The 22139-nt window shown below is 44.1% G+C and overlaps 1 protein-coding gene across 1 annotated transcript in view; it reads right to left on the bottom strand.

The window, feature by feature from the left end:
* UBR4 (ubiquitin protein ligase E3 component n-recognin 4) overlaps positions 1–21671 on the bottom strand; it is a 117407-nt gene extending 95736 nt beyond the window's left edge. Inside the window, exons 1-20 of the mRNA XM_034753664.1 lie at positions 21460–21671; positions 13279–13376; positions 12570–12673; positions 11506–11635; positions 11239–11378; positions 10478–10580; positions 9596–9737; positions 9296–9420; positions 8281–8405; positions 7873–7932; positions 7572–7762; positions 6600–6699; positions 6379–6516; positions 5708–5825; positions 5085–5272; positions 4204–4363; positions 3974–4059; positions 2394–2563; positions 1263–1545; positions 310–602 (exon numbers count right to left, since the gene is read on the bottom strand). Of these exons, the coding sequence (XP_034609555.1) occupies positions 310–602; positions 1263–1545; positions 2394–2563; positions 3974–4059; positions 4204–4363; positions 5085–5272; positions 5708–5825; positions 6379–6516; positions 6600–6699; positions 7572–7762; positions 7873–7932; positions 8281–8405; positions 9296–9420; positions 9596–9737; positions 10478–10580; positions 11239–11378; positions 11506–11635; positions 12570–12673; positions 13279–13376; positions 21460–21596 (2891 nt within the window). The 5' untranslated portion in view covers positions 21597–21671. The remainder of the gene's footprint in view (positions 1–309; positions 603–1262; positions 1546–2393; positions 2564–3973; positions 4060–4203; positions 4364–5084; positions 5273–5707; positions 5826–6378; positions 6517–6599; positions 6700–7571; positions 7763–7872; positions 7933–8280; positions 8406–9295; positions 9421–9595; positions 9738–10477; positions 10581–11238; positions 11379–11505; positions 11636–12569; positions 12674–13278; positions 13377–21459) is intronic.
* Positions 21672–22139: the final 468 nt, after the last annotated feature.

Raw genomic sequence — 22139 nt, 5'->3', positions numbered from 1 at the left:
GTAATTTTTCTTCCTCAAAGATAACAAGTCACTTAGAGAGTAAAAATCTGCTAAATAGACTGTCTATATGTTACATATATACCCATAAAAGGGTGCACAGATTAACGGATTGATGCATGTCTAGCGATTGAGTACTTTTTCCAGTTTTAAAATAAACATTATAAAAACTGTAACCTATTCCTAAATCTATATAGCACATGAGTAAGGCATTTTTGTTCAATAAGCAATGGCTGGGCAATGCTAGAGGTCTGCAGGTTTCCTCCATCTCCCCTTCTGTGTAAAATTACAAGTAATTTATTCATAACAAGCCTGGTATTTAGTCTAATGTGTCTTAAACCACACTCCAAAGTTGCTGAAAGCGACTTCTCTGACTTTGCTCTGCAGCACCACATGCTGGAGCGCTCATTTATTATGCAACCACAACCCCACGGCGAGGAGTAAAATTTTACTGAACAACTTCCCTTCTGACCTGATGAGCAGTGTTTGGTCCAGTTTTCTTCCACTTCTTTAAATCCATGATATAGAGGGACAGAGATTCTTCTACTACTATCCTGGGATCCACTCACCCAGCCAAAGGGTTGGGTTAGCAGATTATACTGTACCTATGTAAAAAACACAGAAAACAACTGGTTATAAGAAAAATATACAATCCCCCGCACTAAAACACATGAACTTTCCCAACTTGTGAGGAGTCAGAGATAGCACTGAGCACACAGCTGGAGACTGTCTCATACTTTTCAGTCAGTGGAGTAAGACTACTGTCAAGATACTAAGGAGATACTCCAGAGAATAGTCTGCAAAACACTGGCATCTCATTAATGTGGAACAGTGCCAAAGACTGAAACAATGCAACAGAGATGAGCTAAACTCAAAGAACTTTACCTGAAGGGTATATGAGAATACATGCAATAGTAAAAAGGCACTTTTAGGCCTCTATTCTTATTAGAAAGAAAGCAGGTTTACTTTGCCCTACTAGTAACCCATGCTGCCCAACATGTATTCACTTATAACAGTAGTTATGCCTAAGTACAAAGCCACATAACACACCACCCAAATCAGCTGCTGGAAATGAACAGCTCCAATTGTGTCGCTAACTGAATGTAACCTTGCATGCTGTTAGTGAAATCAGAACAAGGAGTTACTGGAAATGCCAAAAGGGAGACACACAGGAACAGGAATACAACAAGGAGACTACCTGGTTTAGGTCATTGCTGAGTGATTATTTGATGAAACACTGGAAACATGCATCCTCAATCTCTTACCTGCTCAAACAGGTATACAGGAACTTTGGAATACTGATGAAGCAGATAGTCGAACACCAGTAGAAGGCGAGCCAGAATAAGGGGCACAGACCGCAGCTGGGAGTCCATGTTCACAGTCAGTTCCAGGATGGTCTGGATACAGAGGGTCAAGATAGACCTCCGGCCTTTCTCTGAGAAGTTGTGGAAAATAAGCAACAGCAGCTGGAGGTGCTCAACATTCAGATCTTCTGTGTCATTAGGAAGAGTTCCCTGCAGCGCATTTTGTTTCAGTGTGCCCACAAACCTGCCAGCAACAGGAAAGAGGTTCAGTAAGAAGTTTTTTCTTTTAAAGAGTGTTCCATAGATCACACTATTGCAAGGGGACTTTCACTTAAGCAAGCTACCTGATTAAGATGCACATTTTAATAATGATTTCTTTCTACTTGATCAAGCAGTGCAACTAGAGTCTTGTTTATGACTTCAGTCTTACTATGTGAATATTGCGATTTTGCAAATTAACCGTAATTTCACTGAAGGATGCATTAAAGTGAGACCGTGGAAGAGACTTTATGCCCTATATAAACACAAACAGCAAAGAACTTTTGAAGAGAAATATAACAAGCTAAAAAAGAGAAAGATGTGCTTTTGCCCCAGCAGGAAAGGCTATAAGTCAGCCAAACCACACCAGACTATTGTACAGTTTCACATTTAAAGACAAGTACATAGGGATCAAGGCTTGGCAGAAAGGAACTCACATACCACAAAGATGGGCTTGGTATGAGGCACCAAAATAATGTGATTATTGCCTTTTCTTTTTAAAATCAGTGTTGCTGGAGCCATTCTATACTCTACTCATCCAGGTCTTGATACTTTAATAAGTGTTCCCACTCCCTATTTTCATCAAGGGGCTGAATCTTCCCGTCTAAGACATTTTTGAAGAACTCTATCTTTCCCACCTCTCCCAAAACAAATCAACTGGATCTTCCAAGCTTCACATCCTTCCTCTCTAGGATTTTCCTATTTTTTTAGGACAAAATGTCTGATCGTTGGATTAATCTGTCCAGAAGAAAATACCATCTCCTAGGGAATTAGCGGTCATGGGAGCGAGCAGGTCACTTATTTTTAGTCATGATATATATAACATTTTCTTACCTCTCCCAAACTTTAAGGCATTCTGGGACGTCAGGGTCTCCCTGAGCACTGGCTTTGTGCTGCCAGATAAGGAGAAGCCGAGACAGCACAGACAGACTCTGAGGATGGATGTACAGAGGCCATGGTCCTTCAGAGAAAGGGGCTATTCCCAGCTGCTGTAGAAGTGTGTTCTGGCACAAGACAACAGATACACAGTTGAGAGGAAAGCTTTACATGTTGCTTTAAGTAACAAGACTTCAACAATCCAATAAATGATAGGGCTCTAAGTGGATATATATAGGGTTAATGCTGTGGTATTTCACCTCTGTAAAGTTACATTATTTGGCACATGCACTAAGTAAAATATGGCATAGGTACTAAGTGAAGTTATGCGGAGGGGCTTTTTTTTTTTTTTTTTTTTAAAGCTTCCATCTACACTATAGGGGACTTCTGTTACATAAAAAAGTCTAGGAAAAAATAGCAAGAGTCTTGCTCACTTATGAGACCCACTACTGGCAGAAGAGACGGTGCTTTGGCAGTATGGTAGACAGACTTGCAGAGTCTACAGTTACTCTGCCTGACATTAATCATGGATCCTATTTCATTGTCAAAAGCTAAAACTCAGGTATCCTTAAGACTGGGGGGATGTGGGGAGAAAAACAACAAAAAATACAACCAAAGGAGAATGGACTGATCCTGTTTTTGTGGCACAATAAAAGGTAACATATGGACATGTGAAAGGAGAGATTTCACCTGAAACCACTGATCTGAAGCTCTTTAAACTCTAATTATGCCTATTAAGTATGCCAAGCACCAATGCAAGAGGTTAACTAGCACCAATAGTCTCTGGAAGGCCCTTCACGCACTACCTCTTTATTTGCCAGACTGTGTTCAAGTTCTATTTTCCACCCCACTCTCTAAAGTGCCATGTCTCCAGTAAATTCTAACCAGAACCGGAGAGGTGATCCCCACTCCTACACTCCATTTCTACTGAGTGCAGTTATGCTCGCTCTCTGTTCACGTGTGAAAAACGTAGATTTCAAAAAAATACTCTATTTAAACTATAGGGGAAAATAGTCAAAAAAAAAAAAAGGCATAGGGATTTGATACACTACTGAAACAGATTTACAAACCCTCTTCTTATAGCATTAAGCTTGGTCGGTACGTGTCCTGACAAAGGAACCTAGAGGCCACAAGGTTAGTATATGAAAGCAAAAAGAAATCAATCATAAAAAGCCAAGCAGGAAATTCCTACAGTAAAATGCACATTCCGAAACAATTCTTCAAAACTAACAGCATCCTAGACATGGAGAATTATTCAGTTTTCCCTTTAAACATCTCCGGAGTTAAGGAGACTAATTCAAACCCCCTTACAAATGAGTCTTGATGCAGACTGCTGCTCTCCAACTGTTTTCATTCTGGGGACTACTCTGTAGAAAAAGAATCACCTCAAGAAGCATCTCCTCTGCCAGCCCCACAATATGCCATTGCTTGGTGTTCGAAAGGGGCTCTATAGTCAGAAGCACTGATGTACTAACCTAGAACGTATTCTCCATGTAAATTCAACACCAGACACAAATGCTTTAATTTTACATCCTAACCTGCAAGGTAGGGGACTGTAGGTCCGAGGTCACCAAGGAATGGTTAAAGTGATACAATGCAGCAGCAAATTCTTCATCTGATGTGCCTGCAACGCAAAAGAGATTATGTCAATTACTACTACAGCTCTACTTGGAAAATCATGATCCCAACACTGAACAAAGAAAACCCATGTTAAGTAGAACTCCCCCATCCTAGACGTTCCCTGAGTAAATAAGTTCTGCTCACTCACCCTTCAGCCCATCTTTGTCCACTTCCTTGATGATGCTAGCCAGCGTGGCCATGTGCTGCTCTGAAAGAGAGACGCTCAGGTAGTTGCGAATGAAGTTGTTCCTGGAGTTCAGCATGGAGGAAGTAATGAAGTTCAGAATATTGGAAGCCAGGCTTAAAAACTAGAAGGAAAAAAGAGAAATGCATTTATCTTAGAAACACCAAAATCCAATGGGGGTCAAAGAAACACTAAACAAAAAACTCATTGCTAGATATGCTAGGTAATTCACCACCCAGCTACACTCTTCCTCCATTACAAGCCAATAATTAGAGTTCAGATTTACTTCTCTCTTCTCATTACAACTGGATTGCTGTACAGTCACTCTGCTTGTCTGCCATTACACAGTTTCTAGTATTCAAGACAAGCCCACTGGGATGAGTGGTTCTCTCATTCAGCCGGTATCATTTCATATAGCTGTCTAAAGAGCTTGCAAATCCATTATCTTTCTCAACAGCAGCATTAATTTTCACCATTACCCAAAGGAATTGTTTGTCTGACAAAGTGCTGTTAACATTTCCATTTATAATTTTGCCCTCATATTCCCTCACCCCCTCCAACCTAAAATCGATGATATCTTAATTATTCTCTCCCTTGACAATAGCAATTATTAATACGCATCTCTAGATAGAGGAATGCAAACAGCTCCTTCTGAAGCCAAGGTCTTTGGCAACCAGACCCACGGCCATTCACCCTCTACCCCGGCTTGCCAGTGAGACTCAATCAGCAATATAATAAAATGCCTGGATTTAAATTGCTAAGTGCCAGACTAACAAATCTCTTTGGCCACTGTTCAGTGCTACATCTCACTAATTACATAACTCATCACGGAGATCACAGCATACCAATTCTGGGTCCTTGCGGCTGGCCAGGATGTTCCCATTCTCCCCAGTAGTCTGTTTGTTGGGGCTTTTCACTCTAGGGGAGCTTTCCAGGGGAGGTGGGGGAGGTGGCGGCGGGGGGGCCACTTTCTCTTTACTTGGAGAAATCGTTTCTTCAAACCATTGCCCAAGGATGGGTTCGCTGTCATCATCTAATAAAGAGTACATGGGAAACAATGATACAGATGCAAGTGGCATTGCTTCTACAAGCTAGTTCACTAAGGAGCCCAGTAAAGGGCAATACCAGCGGCCCTACAACTTCATCGTCTCTTTCAGTCACGAGGCCAATGAGCTCTATCCTCATTCAGCAGGGACTCACTTATGAAGGGGGAAAATTCTCAGTCTTCCCTGAAGTCCCAGATACTGCCAACCCAGTAATGCTGGGGGAGGGGGGGAGCGGACTTCAGTACCTACAGAGCATAGCTGGTATTTTGTTTTGCCCACTGACTCTAACAAAGGAGTTTAATTCTTAAGCACCACAGTGTAATCCAGTCCTGGGAGATAAAAGCTTAGTGCACAGGCTTCCAGGATGTTGAAAAATAGAAAGCGTAAGATCTAGAGTTAAGATGCTTGCTGAAAACTATTACCCTGGCTGCTGTCCTCTTCAGTGCTGCTGAAGTCATCCTCATAGTACGTATTAGAATCAGTCGAGGCACTCGCATCGCTGCTCACGGAACCCTTTCTCTGACGTTGCAAGATGCAAGCCTTAAAAGAACAGCAGGGCAAGTTAAACCACAAGATCAAAACTTGAAAGTACAATGGATAAGAACAGACTTGCTTTCAAATCCTCAACATTCATTTTTTCATTCCCTTCTACTATAGTTCTGCTCAAATTGCTGACTGGCATTTCTAACAAGACTTTCTTCTAAGTTACATCCATCATTTTCTGGGGTAGCTAACGCAGAGCCCACACAAAGATTCCAAGGTACATTTCACATAACTGTCTAAACATGAAGACTCCCCTTCTGTACACAGGATCCTTATTTTCTCTCCCGGGAGAGAAAATGGTCATGAATAAATATTTAGTTCACTGAGACCATCTGAGAACAGAGTCTGTCAGTCACATCCTCTCCTATTCTATAAAATGGGAGACATCCAATTCCTTGATGATTACTTATAAATGTTGCAAGTTAACACAGTTCTAAAGTTCTTCTACTTAGCATGTTAGTTGATACCTGCAAGAGGAACTTTCCTCGCAGCTCTCGCTGTTTAACTGAGAGAAGTTCCACAACAGAACTATCAAAGTGCCATCTCCTACCTTTCTATAAGAAGTGGAGAGCAAAGTCAGTAGCAGATTAGTGAGTGGTACGGAATCGATCAGACGTTGAATTCTCTGAATTGATGTGCTCTGAGCCATGACGTTCAGCACTGCTGGGGGACCATCAGTCTCCCATCCCTAGGGGACAGCATCAAAGGACGGTTCAAAGTATGTTCCAAAGAAGAAGACTATTTAAGAAAATCAGTGTGCCACCTTCTCACCTTGTGTAGTGCCTCCACCTGCAGATCTTGAAAGAGGGATGTTAAGAGTTTGATGGCATGATTTGCTAACACCACTGAAAGAACACCAAACCCCTGATGTCTGCAGAAAAAAGAAAAGGTCTTAATATTAATATTTTAATCACTACTCTAATGCTATTGACTTGTCTTCTATAGGAACTGCCAAAGAATTACCAACTCAATCCCTCCATTTTATATCACTGTGTCACCTCTGAGGTCTTTAAACCAGACTGTATCAAATATTCTGAACTCTTAGAGTATCAGCAACATTGCCTGATGCTTATATCAATTACATTGACATCTCATTTGCAATACCGGCCAGATCAAGAGTATACAATTTAAGTTTGTACAATAAGGGGAATAGGATAATTAATTTTAGCATTTAGTTCAAGTGAAAATAATAAATTAACTTGAAAATATTCTTCCACCTGAAGGCAAGGCTTACACATTCCTACCACCCCACAACTGCATCTGCTACTTTAGAGTCATGAATTGATTGGGGGAGAGGAGGCTCACTGAAGAGTGCCAAACCCTACTAGACAGAAATCTAGGCTCTGCTCACCCCATGGTACACAATGCCTCATCTAGTCCAATACAAGATATATCCCCTCTTCCCCCTCCCGCCCCCCGAAAATACCTGGCGCTAAGCCTGAAGTGGAATCTTCATACTCCTTTACAGATTAAAAAAGCCTCCTCTTACTAAGTACTAGCTAAAAAAGAGGCACAATATCATTTGTGAAAAATTAAAGCAATTTCTCAGTCATCTCACTCAGTTTAAACTGAAAGGAAGAAAACTGGAGAAATATGAAGGGATTGATTATGAAGGTGGGGTGGGTGGGGGCAGGAAGTCTCTTCAAGAAGACAATCAGACTCAGAGGTAACAGTCACGGTGTAACAGAAAAATATCATAGTGATGTGCTTAAACTGATTAACTTAGTGGAGGTATTCACATACCCTTTCCCAGGTCCCAACTTGGGAGACCCAACTCCCTCTTTGGTACGAGCAATAATGTCTCTGACTCGAAGAGCAGCCAATGGGTCTTTCTCCTTTCCTTTATCGGCCAGGGCGGTGGGGTTGAGGTTCAAGATGAGGAAGAGGCTGTTGAGCAAACACCAGGCCCCAAGCAGCTGGAAATTCTGATAATGCTAGCATTCGAACAGTGAAAAAAACAGACAACAATGTAAATCCAACTGACCAAAGGCACCACCACAAAGTTATAACAAAGAAAAGGTTCCCGATGGGATGGGATTATTACCTCTCCCCCTGCACGGCGCGAGTTGCTGATGGCTTGACCAATCATTTCATATATTTCAAGCTGTAAGTAAAACCAAAAATCTTTGTAATCTTGCAGTGTTCTTTTAGACAAGTCACTAAACCATTCCACGCACTACTCAAACACCCTTCTCTGAAGCTCCACAGTAAACCTCCCCCCGCCGCAAACTCTCAGATATTACTGGCTTATATTGATATCAATCTTTCTTCAGGTGTCAGCAAGTCCAGTGCCAGGGACCAAGAGAAGCTCAAACAATTAAAATTGGTAGGCACTTCCATGCGTAAGACCTAAACGGAGTTTCCCCCGGTCCTTTGCATTGTTGACAAAAATAAAGTGAAAACAAGACAACTGCTCTCCCTTAAGCAGTTGCATTCCACACCATCAACTTACACATTTCTGTACAATGGTGGCAGCATCATTTTCATAATCATCTTCTTTAGAACTTGTGGATCCAGTTCGTACCTGCTGGGTGCTGCCCACGTGCAGGATTGCCATGCATGTTGCCACACTCACACCTGATGAAAGAAGAGGGCAAAGGACCACATTACAGTTAAGAGCTGATCTTGGAAATCTATATTCCTGTTCACTTACACTACAGTCAGCAGTGCAGAAACTACACATGGAGTTGACTAGGCCAGGAATATTCACCATTCCAGTTGGAAGAAGAGAGGATATTTTCAGTTACCCTAAAACAACAAAGTTACATACAACCTAATACTCAGGAGGGAATCTGATGTAGCAGAAATTAATAGAGAAAACTTTACACACTGATTACACATTTTCATAATTCTGGGGTGCTTACACACACTTGGGAGACAGGGCTGAATTCTGGCTATAACTAACAAATCTAAAGGATAAACTCTGGGAAACATTCTAAGTCCTGAATAACAAAGCAAAGCAGAAAAGGTGAAAGATGACAACTAAGGAAGTGTTTCATTACTGAACTTGTGCATCCCAAGATCAGGCTTGCAAGGACTGCCAACATTATCTAATGCGCCCTCAGTCACAGAAACTCTGCATTAGCACTGTCCATGGACATTTTGGTGACATTACAACAATTTCCTGCTTAACCTGAACACAATACTACTGACTCAGCCTTCAGATTTACAAAAAGGAAAGGGCACACTTGGTTCCTAGTGCTATAGGCTGGGAATTCTGTGTTACAGAGGCAAACCCCTGGGAATTCAGCATGTCTCTTGCTCCATCCAACCAAAGGTCAGCCTTCAAAGAGTGTCCTTTTGAGTCCTCCCTCAGCACGAAGGGAGGAGGTCATTGTTTGGGTCTCAGAGGTGCAGGTTACAAAGCAGGGAAAATGCAGAGCTACTTAGGGCTCCAGGGAGAGTGGGGAGAGAGAAAAGACTTTTGATCTCTAGAAACATGATGCTACCAAAGGACATTAACTCACCTGCATAAAGGCAGCTGAGGGCAAGAACAGTCACATCCTGCAGCCGTGTTGGAGTCAGGGGCTCCAACACAGGGAGAGACAAAGTATCCAATGCCATGGTCACATCTATCACCAGCGAATGAAACCTATAACAGTCATTAAATGAGTTAAGAAAAGCACAGTACACTCTGGAGAGGACTTTCTGGCATCAAATGTTTAACAGAAGAGAGACAGTGGCCAGTACTGAATCCCTTGTCCATTCGCACTCTCATATATAACATACCCAATATTAACGAAGGAAGAAGAATTGAAATCTCTTACCCATTGCGGACTGCAGTGGCATCTGCTACAGTGGCTGGCATAATGAAAAACGAGTTGGCCGACACTGCATCCTGAAATCGATTTATGTATCGCAAAAAGTAAGGGAGGTTCAGACACACTCGCAACAACTTTTCAGAGCCACCTATCAGACATAAATCAGAGAAAAAACAGGTCATTGTTTTACCTTTGTTATTCCACTGGGTGGCTTTAAAACTAGAATTAAGGTGACAGAGTGGAGGAGTCACTGGCTTAAATCAGTGGGGATAAGATTTTCCCCATATTTCACCTGTGGCATTATCTTTAAAATTAATGCAGTTGCAATTTGTTGTGAGGAAATATAGGGACAGCACAGATTAGGTAATTGGGATAGAGAGACTTAATTTAAAATCTCGTTTAAATACACCACAGGATAGCAGCCAAAAAAAGTAACAGAAAATGTTTGTGTGGCTATGTGGAAGGTCTCATGCTCATCTTGTGTGGTACATTACACCTAACTTATGCAGCAGCGACTCCCAACCCCATCACTCATGCCCAGTCAGTATGCCATCCCTTGTCATTTTACACTGCCTTTTCTATGTATCATTGTTATTTGCATGTAAGTGAAATCATCATCTGCATCCTGTTCCTAACAAACAAGTATCCCCATCACAGCCACCATCTTTATTGGCAATCTCAATACAAAGCACTCATGGAGGATGAACTCAACCTCCGCCCATAGAGCTAGTTCCTTCAGGTTAGGCATGGCAGGGTGTGACATAGGGCAGGCTTGCACTATCGTTACTCATGTTGCATCTCTGCAGTAGAGGACTTCAGGCTCCAGGGATCACATTCTGGGACCTTCCAATAACTTTTTTTTTTTTTAAATTAAAAGCTCATTCTTACCAAGCTCTTGCAGGCTGGCTACATTCTGAGCAATGAATATACTTTTGGTCTTCGCCGCAGAAGCTTGATCTGTAGATGTCTGATTATCACTTTCTCCTTCCACCTAATAAACAAGCAGATGTTAAATACAGCAGTGGTTCTCAACCAGGGGTTCAAGGCCCCGTGGGGGGCCACAAGCAGTTTCATGGGGTCCGCCAAGCAGGGCCAGCATTAGACAAGCTGGGGCCCAGGGCAGAAAGCCAAAGCCCCAGCAAATGGGATGGAAGTCCAGGGCCCCGAGCCTCACCACCTGGGGCTGAAGCCTGAGCAATGTAGCTTTGTGGCGTGGGTCCCCAGGCAATTGCTGTGATTGCTACCCCCAACCCCGGCCCTGGCTTTTATATGCAGAAAACCAGTTGTTGCAGTTGGACCTTGGAGAACTCCTGAAATACAGGACAACCAGCATCTGTAAATGGGGTGTTACTGCAGGTCTCTTTATGGGAACGAAACTGATCTACAACACAACTCAACAAGGAGCCACACCTACAAAGATGTTAGCTTTCCATACTGTGATAAATCAACCACCAAAAAATTTACCATACTTTCCTCCACCTCGTTGCCACTCACCCACATGCAAATGAGATTTAACCAGTGCAGAAGAGCTTCATCTGAGTATATATATTAAAAGCTCCCTGTTCATCTCCTGTAGCCTTCTGCCCATCCCTATGCTCACACAATAGTATTAGGAACATGGCACTTCTATTCTAAGGCTGTTTGTTCACCTGGGTGTCTGGAACAAGAGATGGTGATGCTGTCACTCTAGGGTTAAAAACTGATGTCAGTTGATTCAGGAAGTTCATCTGCACCTCTTTCTGTCGCAGTTCAGGGTTCACTGGAGAGGCCAACTCTTTCTGATCCTCCACTGCAGGTGCAGAAGAAGAGGGTCATTCCACATGTCAAGGGTAGGAAGAGTGCAGTGCTTTGTATACCTAAGGGAAGTACTGCACTGAAACAACAAGCATGTGCTAAGATTACATTGAAGCACTTACCATCCGAGAGGGTTTTGATGGTCTGAGGCAGCTTGGCTGATTTCATCATTGCTGTGAAAGTAATAATTTCAGTTCTGTCCAGGCGGCTGCAGCCAGTGCAGAGCCCCTTTATCAGCAGAATCAGGTGTTTCTACAAAAAGAAGGACACCAAATCAAATCCAAATGCTCGTTCTCTATTTTTCCCTCAACACTGATGCCCTCTGGGGCACCTGGCATTGGCCCCTGTCAGAAGACAGGATATTGGGGTAGATGCACCTTTGGTCTGACCCAGTATGGCCGTTCTTATGTTCTCCTCACAGGCCAAAGCTGATCTCTCATCTAGGAGCATGGAAGGCAAAGAACAGCAGATGAGACAGTGTCCGGGACTTGAATCCTCTCCTTGCTACAGAACAGCACTTGGAGAAGCAATCTTTCCGATAATGCACTCAGGCTCAGAACAAGTAAGTGATCACACTGTGTCTGAGCCTCAGAAGCCAATTTACCTTTAGGGTTTTAATTGATTGTGAAACTCTGCAACCTGTTTTCTTTTTGTGGAAGAGAAAAATTCTCCCTAGGAGAGGAACACATGACCAGAGAGGAGTTTGTTTCTTACACAAGAAGAACAAATGAGTTGGCAATGCAGAAGCGTCTCTCAAGATCACAATATTAAAGCAAAGCAGAATGGATGTTCGGAGTTCTATTTAATCACAAATCTGCAAGCAATGCTCATCTTAATGCCTGCACACAGGAATTCTGGAAAAAGAAGGCATTAACAAGGAAGATCCAGTAGGTTACAAGTACCATGTGTGGCAGGCGGGCAAGGGAAGGTGGATTAGGTCACTTTCCGTCCCTGCAGAAGCGTTTCCTGTCTCTCTCCTTTTTCCTTCACCCCCCACAACCCTTACCCAACTGAGGATGCGGCAACAAGATGATGTTACAAGTTATACCCTTTTAGGGCACTAAATCTTAAATATTTCTAAAATAACTGAATCCTGCACTGGAGCAGACACTAAGAAGGAAGAAGCCATGCACCCTTTCTCTGATACAGTTCTGCTTCCAGTCTCAAAATCCACCCTTTGACTCACCTGTGAAACAGCACATGCCTCATCTGGGTTTTCAAGTCGCAGCAGTGAGAATTCGATCAGAACTTTACAAGCAGCAGCCACGGACTGCAGCTGGTTCCTGGGGACTACAAAAGTAAAAGGCTTGTATCATTTAACCCCACCTTCTGAGAGTTCAACCACTGCAATACGTTCTTAACGATACCGAAGAAAACAGTACGCAAGAGAGAGAAGAGAGGGTCTGATCCCAATACTCTTATAAATAGCACCTCACTCCACAATTAGTCCCAGTAACTTCAACAGAACCACTTGCAGAGTAAAATCTTCTATCAATACAGTATATTTCTTTATTAGACAATAACATACAAGGAACATCTGTAAAGCAAGAATAATTATCTATACTGGTGTAAGGGCCATCATAGATACAAGGGATACTATAATAGTGTTTGCTATTTTGCATTACAATGACACTAAAAGGCTTCAACGAATAATGAGAAAAGTCATAAAGCCAAGAGTTCACCATTAGTTTTGGATTAGATTTCACTTACAATGCCTAGATTCTTAGGTCTGTGCTTCCCCCACACTTGTAAACAGGCTGCCGGAACAATGGCTGGCAAGTGCCAGACCCACAAACTCTTCATTAACATCCGATTCAGAAAACAGACTTGAAGCAAGTACCAAAAGAATTACATCCCTGTCACTAGACAAGAAATAGGACATGCTGAACACTTACTTAGGCCACACACTGTAGTGATGTAATGAGTGGAGAGCGCAACAAAGGAGGAGTAGAAGGGCTCATATTGTTTGTCATGGTGCAGGATTTCAGATTCACTGCAATAAGAAAACATAGCAGGAAAGCAAGTCAGTTGTATAAAATACTAGTGAATGTTTGAGTGCTTTGAAAATGTGACGTATTTATTAATACACGGAAGGCAAGATGATTTAAATTCCAAATATATTCAAAATAAAATGTGGAATAAAACTATTTTTCTCTGAGCAATGCAGCATCTCTGCTCTTCCCTGTGTGCAAGGAGCTCTCTGACATCATCCATCTGGACTTCTGCATAAACAGTGAAGAGGAAAATACCAAGGTCAAAATCCACTGTGGATCTGAGAAGAGAATTCTGATGCAATAAACATTTTGCCCTTATGCCTTCAAGAATTTGGCACATTTTGCCTTTACTCCCAAGATTCCCTTCTATTACTTTTTAACAGAGGCTCATTCTCATCTTAGCTGCCTATAAGTTTTGTACTGTTGGCCGGGGTTTGCAAGTACGGGAGGCATTAACATTCATTCTCTGTCAGAGCACAGAACCAACCGGAGCTCAGGCAATTCTGCAGAATGGAGGGTTCAAAACAGTCAGTTATAGTGACAAATATAACAACATATTTTGTGAAGAGAAGAAAGGAAGGGAAATTTTGGGAGAGCTGCCACACATTTGGAGAAAAATACATTTGCTGGAATCTGTCCCAGAGGCAAAGACATGTGGCCTCCAAGATTCATTTATGATTTTTTTGTGCTCCCCACATAAATCAATATCAATGCTGGAAACAAACTGTTCACCTCCAGTGAAGGAAATAACATCAGCTCAAATGTCGGACTAAAAATAGTAAAATCAAAAACCACCCCTATGTGCATGAAAGCTCTTTAAAAATAATTGCAGATTAGTATTTTGCTTGACAGTCAGGGAGAATGAAGACAACTTAACCACAGAACAGATATAGATGGGCAGTGGCAGTTCAAGTTTCACACACTGCCCCACTGATGTGCCTCATGGATAGGCCCCCTTGGAATGAGAAGGTAGCGGTGTCTTAAGAGCTAATTCAGTCCTCGGTTTTTCCTGTGACTGACATAGTGGTGCCTATTGTGGTGACACGGTGTGGTGTGGATCTCTGTCCACTAGCTAATGAATCATATCACACGAGCCATCATAGAATCATAGAATATCAGAGTTGGAAGGGACCTCAAGAGGTCATCTAGTCCAACCCCCTGCTCAGAGCAGGACCAATTCCCAGCTAAATCATCCCAGCCAAGGCTTTGTCAAGCCGGACCTTAAAAACCTCCAAGGAAGGAGACTCCATTTTTTCCCCCCATCTTATGTGGAACCAATCACCAGAGACCCCAACCATCAAAAAATCCCCAAATGTGCTTTGTTGCTTCTAACTGATTTCTAGTAAAATCAGTAAAAGGAAAGGAGAAAACTCGAAAGAGGCTCCTGCTCCCACTCACATACGTGAACCCTAATACTCTGTCAGTCCTCAAAGAGAGACCTCGAGAAGGAGACTTGCTGAAGCAAAACCACAGGGGTCTCTGAGGTTTCCCTGGCCCTGCCCCCCTGTCCTGCCTGGCTCATGTCAGCATCTCTCTCTGAGGTCACCACCTCCCTAACACCTTTGAGCAATTCACCTCCTCAACCCCAGAATGGAATCTTCTTGTCCTTTCTAGTAACCTCCAGTGCCAACCCCACTCCTTGTAGGATGAGCTCCTGCTACCTCCCGCTCAGTGCCCTTGACAGCTGTTCCACCTCCAAACCACAGCTCAAGTTATCACAACCCTCTTCTCCACCCGCACCCAGGTTGGGCAGAGAGGCAGATCTAGGAGAGGGGGCAGCAGGGATTCTGAAAGCAGAGAAGTGCGTTGCGGGGAGGTTGAGACCTTGCCCCAAGTCATCCCAGACAGTAATGCTAAGCCACAGGATGGGAGCATCTAGTGTCAGTGGAGTCCAAGCACTATTTCAACCTCACAGTATTGGATCAACTTTCCACAAGGGGAGGTGAAGAGCACCCCCAGCAACACACACACACCCCACTCCTGGTGGTGGGAGGGGAACAGGAGAAAGGACAAAAGAAATAAGAGTTGAAGAGAAAGGAAGGAGGGATGGAGGAAAAGGTAAAACGAAAAGGACAAAACCTAATGTCCCCAGTGATTCCATGGGACAAAATCCCAGGGAGGGAATACAATTCTGCCACCTTGAGCTAGTGTTTTCCATGCCTAGAATTCAGCTGGCACCAGGTGGATCAGACTGAAAAGGTTACAAACCTCTCCGAGGCTCTTACCTTCTTAACAGGGACGTCTGTTTTCTAGTAAAATCAGTAAAGAGAAAGGAGAAATCTCGAAAGAGGCTCCTGCTCGCACTCACATACGTCAGCCCGAATACTCTCTCAGTCCTCAAAGAGAGACCTCGAGAAGGAGACTTGCTGAAGCAAAGCCACAGGTGTGTCTGAGTTTTCCCTGGCCCTGTGCTCCTGTCATGCCTGGCTGATGTCAGCATCTCTCTGAGGTCACCACCTCCCTAACAACTTTGACCAATAGGCTGAGCTCCTGCAAAAGTCCTTTGTGATGTCACTGTCACACCCAACCATCCCCTGAAGTGCTAATGTCCTGCTGCTGGCCTGACACTTTGAGCTACTCTCTGGGGATCACCCCACTCAATGCGTCTTCATTTTACGAAGGAAGCCGGCTAGACAGTAAAACATCAGAGGCTGCTCCCAATGCTACACTCAGTGTTTCCAAAATTAGTAGACTTGATGGGCAGAAGAGACCTTTAGAGCATCTAATCTAAGCCCCTGCATATCATAGGCTTCCTGTATAGTACAATAGTTACTTTTTGGGCACACACATTCCAGAAAGGCATCTAGTCTTGATTAAATGACATCAAGAGATGGAGAATCCACCACTTTCCCTTTCACTGAGTGCCAGGGGGCTCCATTTCCCCTTCCACTAGCTCCCCATTTACAGTGAGCCAGAGCAGTACCTGCAGCAGGGAGCGGGAGTTGCTGATGGCCTCAGAAGGACAGCCCCTGCAGTGTCTCAGGCACCTGGCGCAAGTGCCGGATGATGCGGAGCAGGTGCATCGCTTTGGCCGTGACGTCCTCCTGCTGCAGCAGGGAGTGGTAGTAACTGTCATTCAGTACCGACTAGATTTGAACTAGTAATTTAGGCTGAAAGACTTGCCCATTGGTCATAGAAAAATGTGGTGATGTGGTTTGACGGCCTACAGAAGACACTTTGCAGCGACAAATGAGATACTTCAGTTCAAACCCTGGAATCTGCCTAAATTCAGCAGAGGCAGGAGAAGCAGCTAGCATAGTTTCTAAACTTTCTGGCCAGGGCAAGACTTGCATTGGTTATAAATATAATCTGTTGCCCTCCTGAGAGGGGGAAGAATTCTCCCATCGCTATAGGATTATTATTTAATCATTTATACTCCTGTACCATCTAGAGACCTCAACTGAGAGGCTGATATCCGGACTCTAATACGGTGACTTGCACAGACACATAGTAAGATACAGTCCTGCCCCAAGAAGCTTACGACTGAAGACAAAAGGGAAGAGAATGAAAGCATTTTTCTCATTTCACAGACAGGGGAACTGAGGCAGAGAGAAATTAAGTGACCTGCCCATGATAATACTGAGTCTGCAGAAGAAGCAGCACTGAACCTAGGTCACCTGAGTCACAGTCCAGTGTCTTAACCACAAGACTATCCTTCCTCTCAGTACATTGTTTTTCTTCAATTTCTGTGCCTGCCTGCTGTCTGACTGCATGATTGACTTTATCCTGTCCAGTTACCACTGCTTTGGAAGCAGACAAAGATCCAAGAGCAGTTAGAGTGCCCTGGCGCTCAGCTAACATTTTCATGACAGTGTCTCTGGACCCTGTTGAGTTCCATGACTGTTCAGTGGCAGACCATGCAGCACTATGAAACTGACAAAGAATGATTTCCCTAACCCCCCGATCAGATATGTAATAAATCAAATAGAGACAGTGAGGGAAATGCTGGAATGAGGTCTGAGTGGAGGAAAAACTCTCAACCTATTACAATAAATTTATGGAAAACAAGTGGAAGATACCTTTGCAGTTTCCTGACTAATCTCATTGGATGATCTGCCTCTCCCAATATTCAGCTGAAGAATCCCTATCTTAGGCCTAGTCTTCACTTACCGGCTGGTCCGGCGGCACGCCATCGATGTTCTGGGATCGATCCCGGAAGTGCTCACAATCGACGCCGGTACTCCAGCTCGCCGAGAGGAGTACGCGGCGTCGACGGGGGGAGACTTCCGGCCGCGTCTGGACCGCGGTAAGTCCGGAGTAAGGTACTTCGAATTCAGCTACGTTATTAACGTAGCTGAATTTGCGTACCTTAGTCCGAAGTCCGGACTAAGTGTAGACCAGCCCTTTGTTTTCTGCCTTCCTAGAGTTCAGGCATTTGAAACAGAAACTCTCCCCACTTCCAAAGTGAATCTAGAAGTACTCCTACAGCTTGGTCTTAAATCCCTGGAAACATGAGAGGAAGTTTAATACTCTTTCATACTGTCTACATGCCTGGTTTATATGCTCCAGTGATTTCCACAGCACCACATTTATTATTTATCAGTACTCTGCAGCTATTTATTTTTAGGAAGTTCTTGTCAGCCAGCCACTTAGGAACAAACACTTTGCCACACCAGATCGAAACAATGAACCCTCAGGTTTGGTATCCTGTCTCCTGCAGGCAAAATACATCACACCCTTATGTTACCTGCACACTGGTGTAATCTTAAACATCCAGGAGGAGGAGACAAGAAACAATTCCCTGCTGACCTGTGCAGTGATCAGTTAATGACCTGTCTTTTCTATTTTCCAGTCACATTTTGCCATCTTATTGTGAAACTTATCGGAAATAGAGTAAACTGTGCTACATTCCCTCTCTGAGGGATGAAGATAGCAGGTCTGTAGCTCTGAATCAAAACTATTTTCTTTAACTTTTACATAGGCAAGAGCAATCAGTAAGATTCTAGGGGCTTCATTTGATGATATTCAGTTAGCAAAAAAAACCCAAGAACACCCCACTGATTTTCTAAGGTTCACCCCCTTCCTACTTCTTGCCAGTATTTTACTCTCATGTTATAAACCTAATTCAGATGCAAGAACAACAATGCCTACTAATACAAATGGAAATTGTATGTGGATGTAGGGTAGCATAAAGCTCTTAGTTTTTAATAATTTGGAAGTTCTCAGTACAATTTATTCCTGTAATTTAGGAATCAGACAGCTTCACCATAAATCCAAAGAATCTAGAGGCTTGAAAATAAACCTCTCCAACGTTCATATTCTCACGTGTTCAGATTCACTAGTAGGTTTTGCTCTTCCACCTCTTTGTGCAGAATCGTAAATTAGCAGCAACATCCATACATGATGTATTTAAAGAGAACAAGCAAGAACAATCTGGGATCCAACAATTTGGCAGCTAATCTCAGCTATTACTGATCTGTTGTGTAAGGCAAATTGTGTGATTACTAATCCCCCCAGGGTTACCTGAGGCCACAGGCAGAGGAACTAGAATGCAGGGAAATGAAATGTAGCACATTTCGATTTGAAGATGAGATCTGTTTTTTTTTTTAATTATGAAAAGAGCAGTCACATAGTCAATAAGTAATTGATATTATCAGCAGGTCTGTTTTTGTAAATAATGAAGCACAGCAAAAATATTCAACTGTGTATCTTATGTTGGGGCACAAATGTTTGTTAGATTATATTAAACATTCTTCACCATAATGAAATCTTATTTCACACACAATCAGAACCCTCTGAAACACATATATAAACACAGATTGGAATCTTGGTTAATATTCCAGTAGCACCCAGAGACTCTAATCATCAGCAGGGCCCCATTGTGCTGTTTGGACTTGAGCCAGTGTCTGTTGACTTTGGTGGTTCAGGATCAGGCCCTTTACGTACAATAGTTATCACTAGGGCCTCCCTCTCGAAGAGGAATAGACGGACTCAAAAAAAGTTGTCTTAATGTGTGAACATCCCCCCCAAGTCTGTCCCGTTTGACTCAAAGAAACTTTTTTGTATACATACTGGATTCCAAGTTGATGGCGCAATTTCACATCATTAATTTCATAATTTGAAGTTAATTGTACAATATTTAAGCAAGAGGGCCCAAACTTACTAGCTGCCAAACATATGTCATTATGAAAACTCCTCCATTAAACTGTTAATGCCTAAACCTAAGAACCAAAAGCAGCAGTTCTCAGGAAAATAGATCACATCCTATTTTTGAAAGTTATTTCAAAGTGTTTAAAATACATGCACTCTATTTATTCGGACTGCATTACATTATGCTTATCATGATAACAACTGTGCACCTCATGGATGTCATGAATTACACCCGCTGATACACCCATTAAAAAATTCGACAGTATCTTTTTGAAAATAACTTCTACCATGTCTAAAAGTTGAGCCTGGTTTAAAATATTATCATATGCATTATCTTCTGTTTTCTTTCTCAGTTAAAGGTCCTCAAATCCATAGGGTTACGTCGCACCACAGTGGGGCCACAGTCTGAAACAGGAGGTCCAATCTTACAAAGCACAGAGTGCCCTCAACTCCCATAAGCTTCAGTGAGTCTGGAGTCAAGTATCAGGGGGTAGCCGTGTTAGTCTGTACCTACAAAAACAACAAGGAGTCTGGTGGCACCTTAAAGACTAACAGATTTATTTGGGCATAAGCTTTCGTGGGTAAAAACCTCACTTCTTCAGATGCATAGAGTGAAAGTGCAGTGATGAATTTGCCTACTCGACAGCTGAGATCCACAAGAGAAAGGCTATGCTAGGGAAGCCTTCAAAAGCAGGATTTGCAGGAAGGTTCTTGAATAGCATAAACACATATGCAGGTTTCTAGGTGAACCATCATATACATACATGAAAAAGCTTCCTGCTCTAGGGGTCTACTGTTTGGGGTATTTTGTCTGATTGGGCAAAACAATGTTTCATTGTAACTGTTTTCCTAATGTGTCAAGTTTGGGATTGTTTTTTGTTTTGTTTTTTGCTTCCTAACAGGTAATATATTTCTCTGTAACTGAAAACAGTGTGGTGGTATTCATACTTAAAGTTTATGCTATACAAGAACTATTTAATAAACCATCAGTCATAACTTTAGAAAATATTCCTAATGGCAAATACACTATGCACTCAAAATGAGACACCTCCAGCTTCTGGGAAAGACAGACCAGATCAGAATCTTGCCTTTGAGTAAAACTTCCACCTCTGTATTTCTTAAAAATAGTTTCAGTGACAGAACCTAAATCCAAACCCATTTAATCTAAATGAGATGAAGATCTAGTACGCCATTGTCCAAGGACCTCAATAGTTTGCATTATGCAGCATATAAGACCATAACACATTTTAAACCAGAGAAATATGAAGACAGAACAGTCTAGAAATATGTGAAGGGTATAACTGCCAAGGATAAGGCAGAGTTCATCTTTTTTACAAGACACCAATTAGCTACAGAAAATGGGGAAAAGGGAGATGAACCCTATCCACTTGTGAGCTCCCAAGGGCAACAATCTGAGAAGCCCAGACTCTCAGAAGTTGGGAAGAGGCAGGGTGCTAGTGATCCTACCAGGGTGTTCCCCCCTGGACACTGCTTGGAGTTCCATTTTCCATAGTAGCCTCGGGCTAGCGGCCGCTGGATACATTTCAGCCCCACCCCTGCCAGGAATAGGGAAAGTGCTGACCCCTTCCCCTGCCCCTTCCTGCTGGGGGCGCCCGCCAGTCTAGCCCTCCCCAGGTCTCCCAGAGGATCCATTGCTGTCACCGTGGCCGCTGCCCACAGCCGCAGGACACCGCGCCGGGTCAGTTTCAGTCTGGGGCCGCAGGAGAAAGCGCTGGGCTGCCGCCGAGCGGTGCCTGCCTGCAGGCTCGGGGCTCTGCTCAGACCAGCGAGGCAGCGCTGGAGGGGCTCGGCCCTGAGCCGCCCCCCCCCCCCCCCCCAAGCCGGCGGGAGCACAGGCGGAAAGGGGAGGGCGCTGCCTTGGGGGCGGGAGGGACAGGCGCGGCGCTGCTGGGGGCCCCTCTCCGACCCCGCCAGGTCCCCGCCCTCGGAGACGGGAGAAGCGGAGCGACACCCCCGCTGCCCCGGCCCCACCTCTCGATGACCGAGGCCAGCAGCTGCGGCAGCTCCCGCATCTCGAAGGCCGAGTAGGAGGCGGAGAGCAGCGGCCGCACCGCCACCTCCCAACCCGGCTCCCCCGGTGTCTCCGCTCCGCCACCCGACGCCGCCATCTTGTTGCCGCCTCCTCGGTTGGGGGGGGAAGGGGAAGAGAGACAGGAAACGCTTCTGCGGGGACGGGAAGTGACCTGAGCCACCCTCCTTGGCCTGCGCGCGACGCACGGTACTCCGGCTTAGCCGTATGACGTATACAGACGAGGGGGCGGGGCCCGAGAGGCGCGTCGCTGAGGCGCGTGCGCAGATGAGTCCGCAACATTTGGGCACATGCGCAGGAGACTATTTTCGGCCCCGCAAGCTGCGCATGTGCAGCAGGTGTATAAACTCAGACGCCTGTGCTCAGCTGTGCAGGTGTCAAGAGGCTGCGGGGAGGAGGCGGAGGCAGCGGCCCGTAAACGGGTCAAGGTGGCCGGGGCAGGCGTGTTGGGCTCTCACTCCTCCCCCACCCACTGCACCCAACCCTCTGCCAGAGCTTGGGATTGAAGCCAGGAGTCCTGTCTCCCTAACCAGTGCCCCCTCCTGTCCTAGGACTGGCTGTCAGCTCGCTGCTGCTGGGTCAGTCCCAGGCACTGCTACTCCAAGTGTCTCAACCTACCCAG

This window comes from Trachemys scripta, chromosome 19, assembly GCF_013100865.1.
Source record: "Trachemys scripta elegans isolate TJP31775 chromosome 19, CAS_Tse_1.0, whole genome shotgun sequence".
Lineage (NCBI taxonomy): Eukaryota > Metazoa > Chordata > Testudines > Emydidae > Trachemys > Trachemys scripta.
The sequence above is the reverse complement of the archived record's forward strand: the minus strand, read 5'-3'. Positions and strand labels throughout refer to the sequence as shown.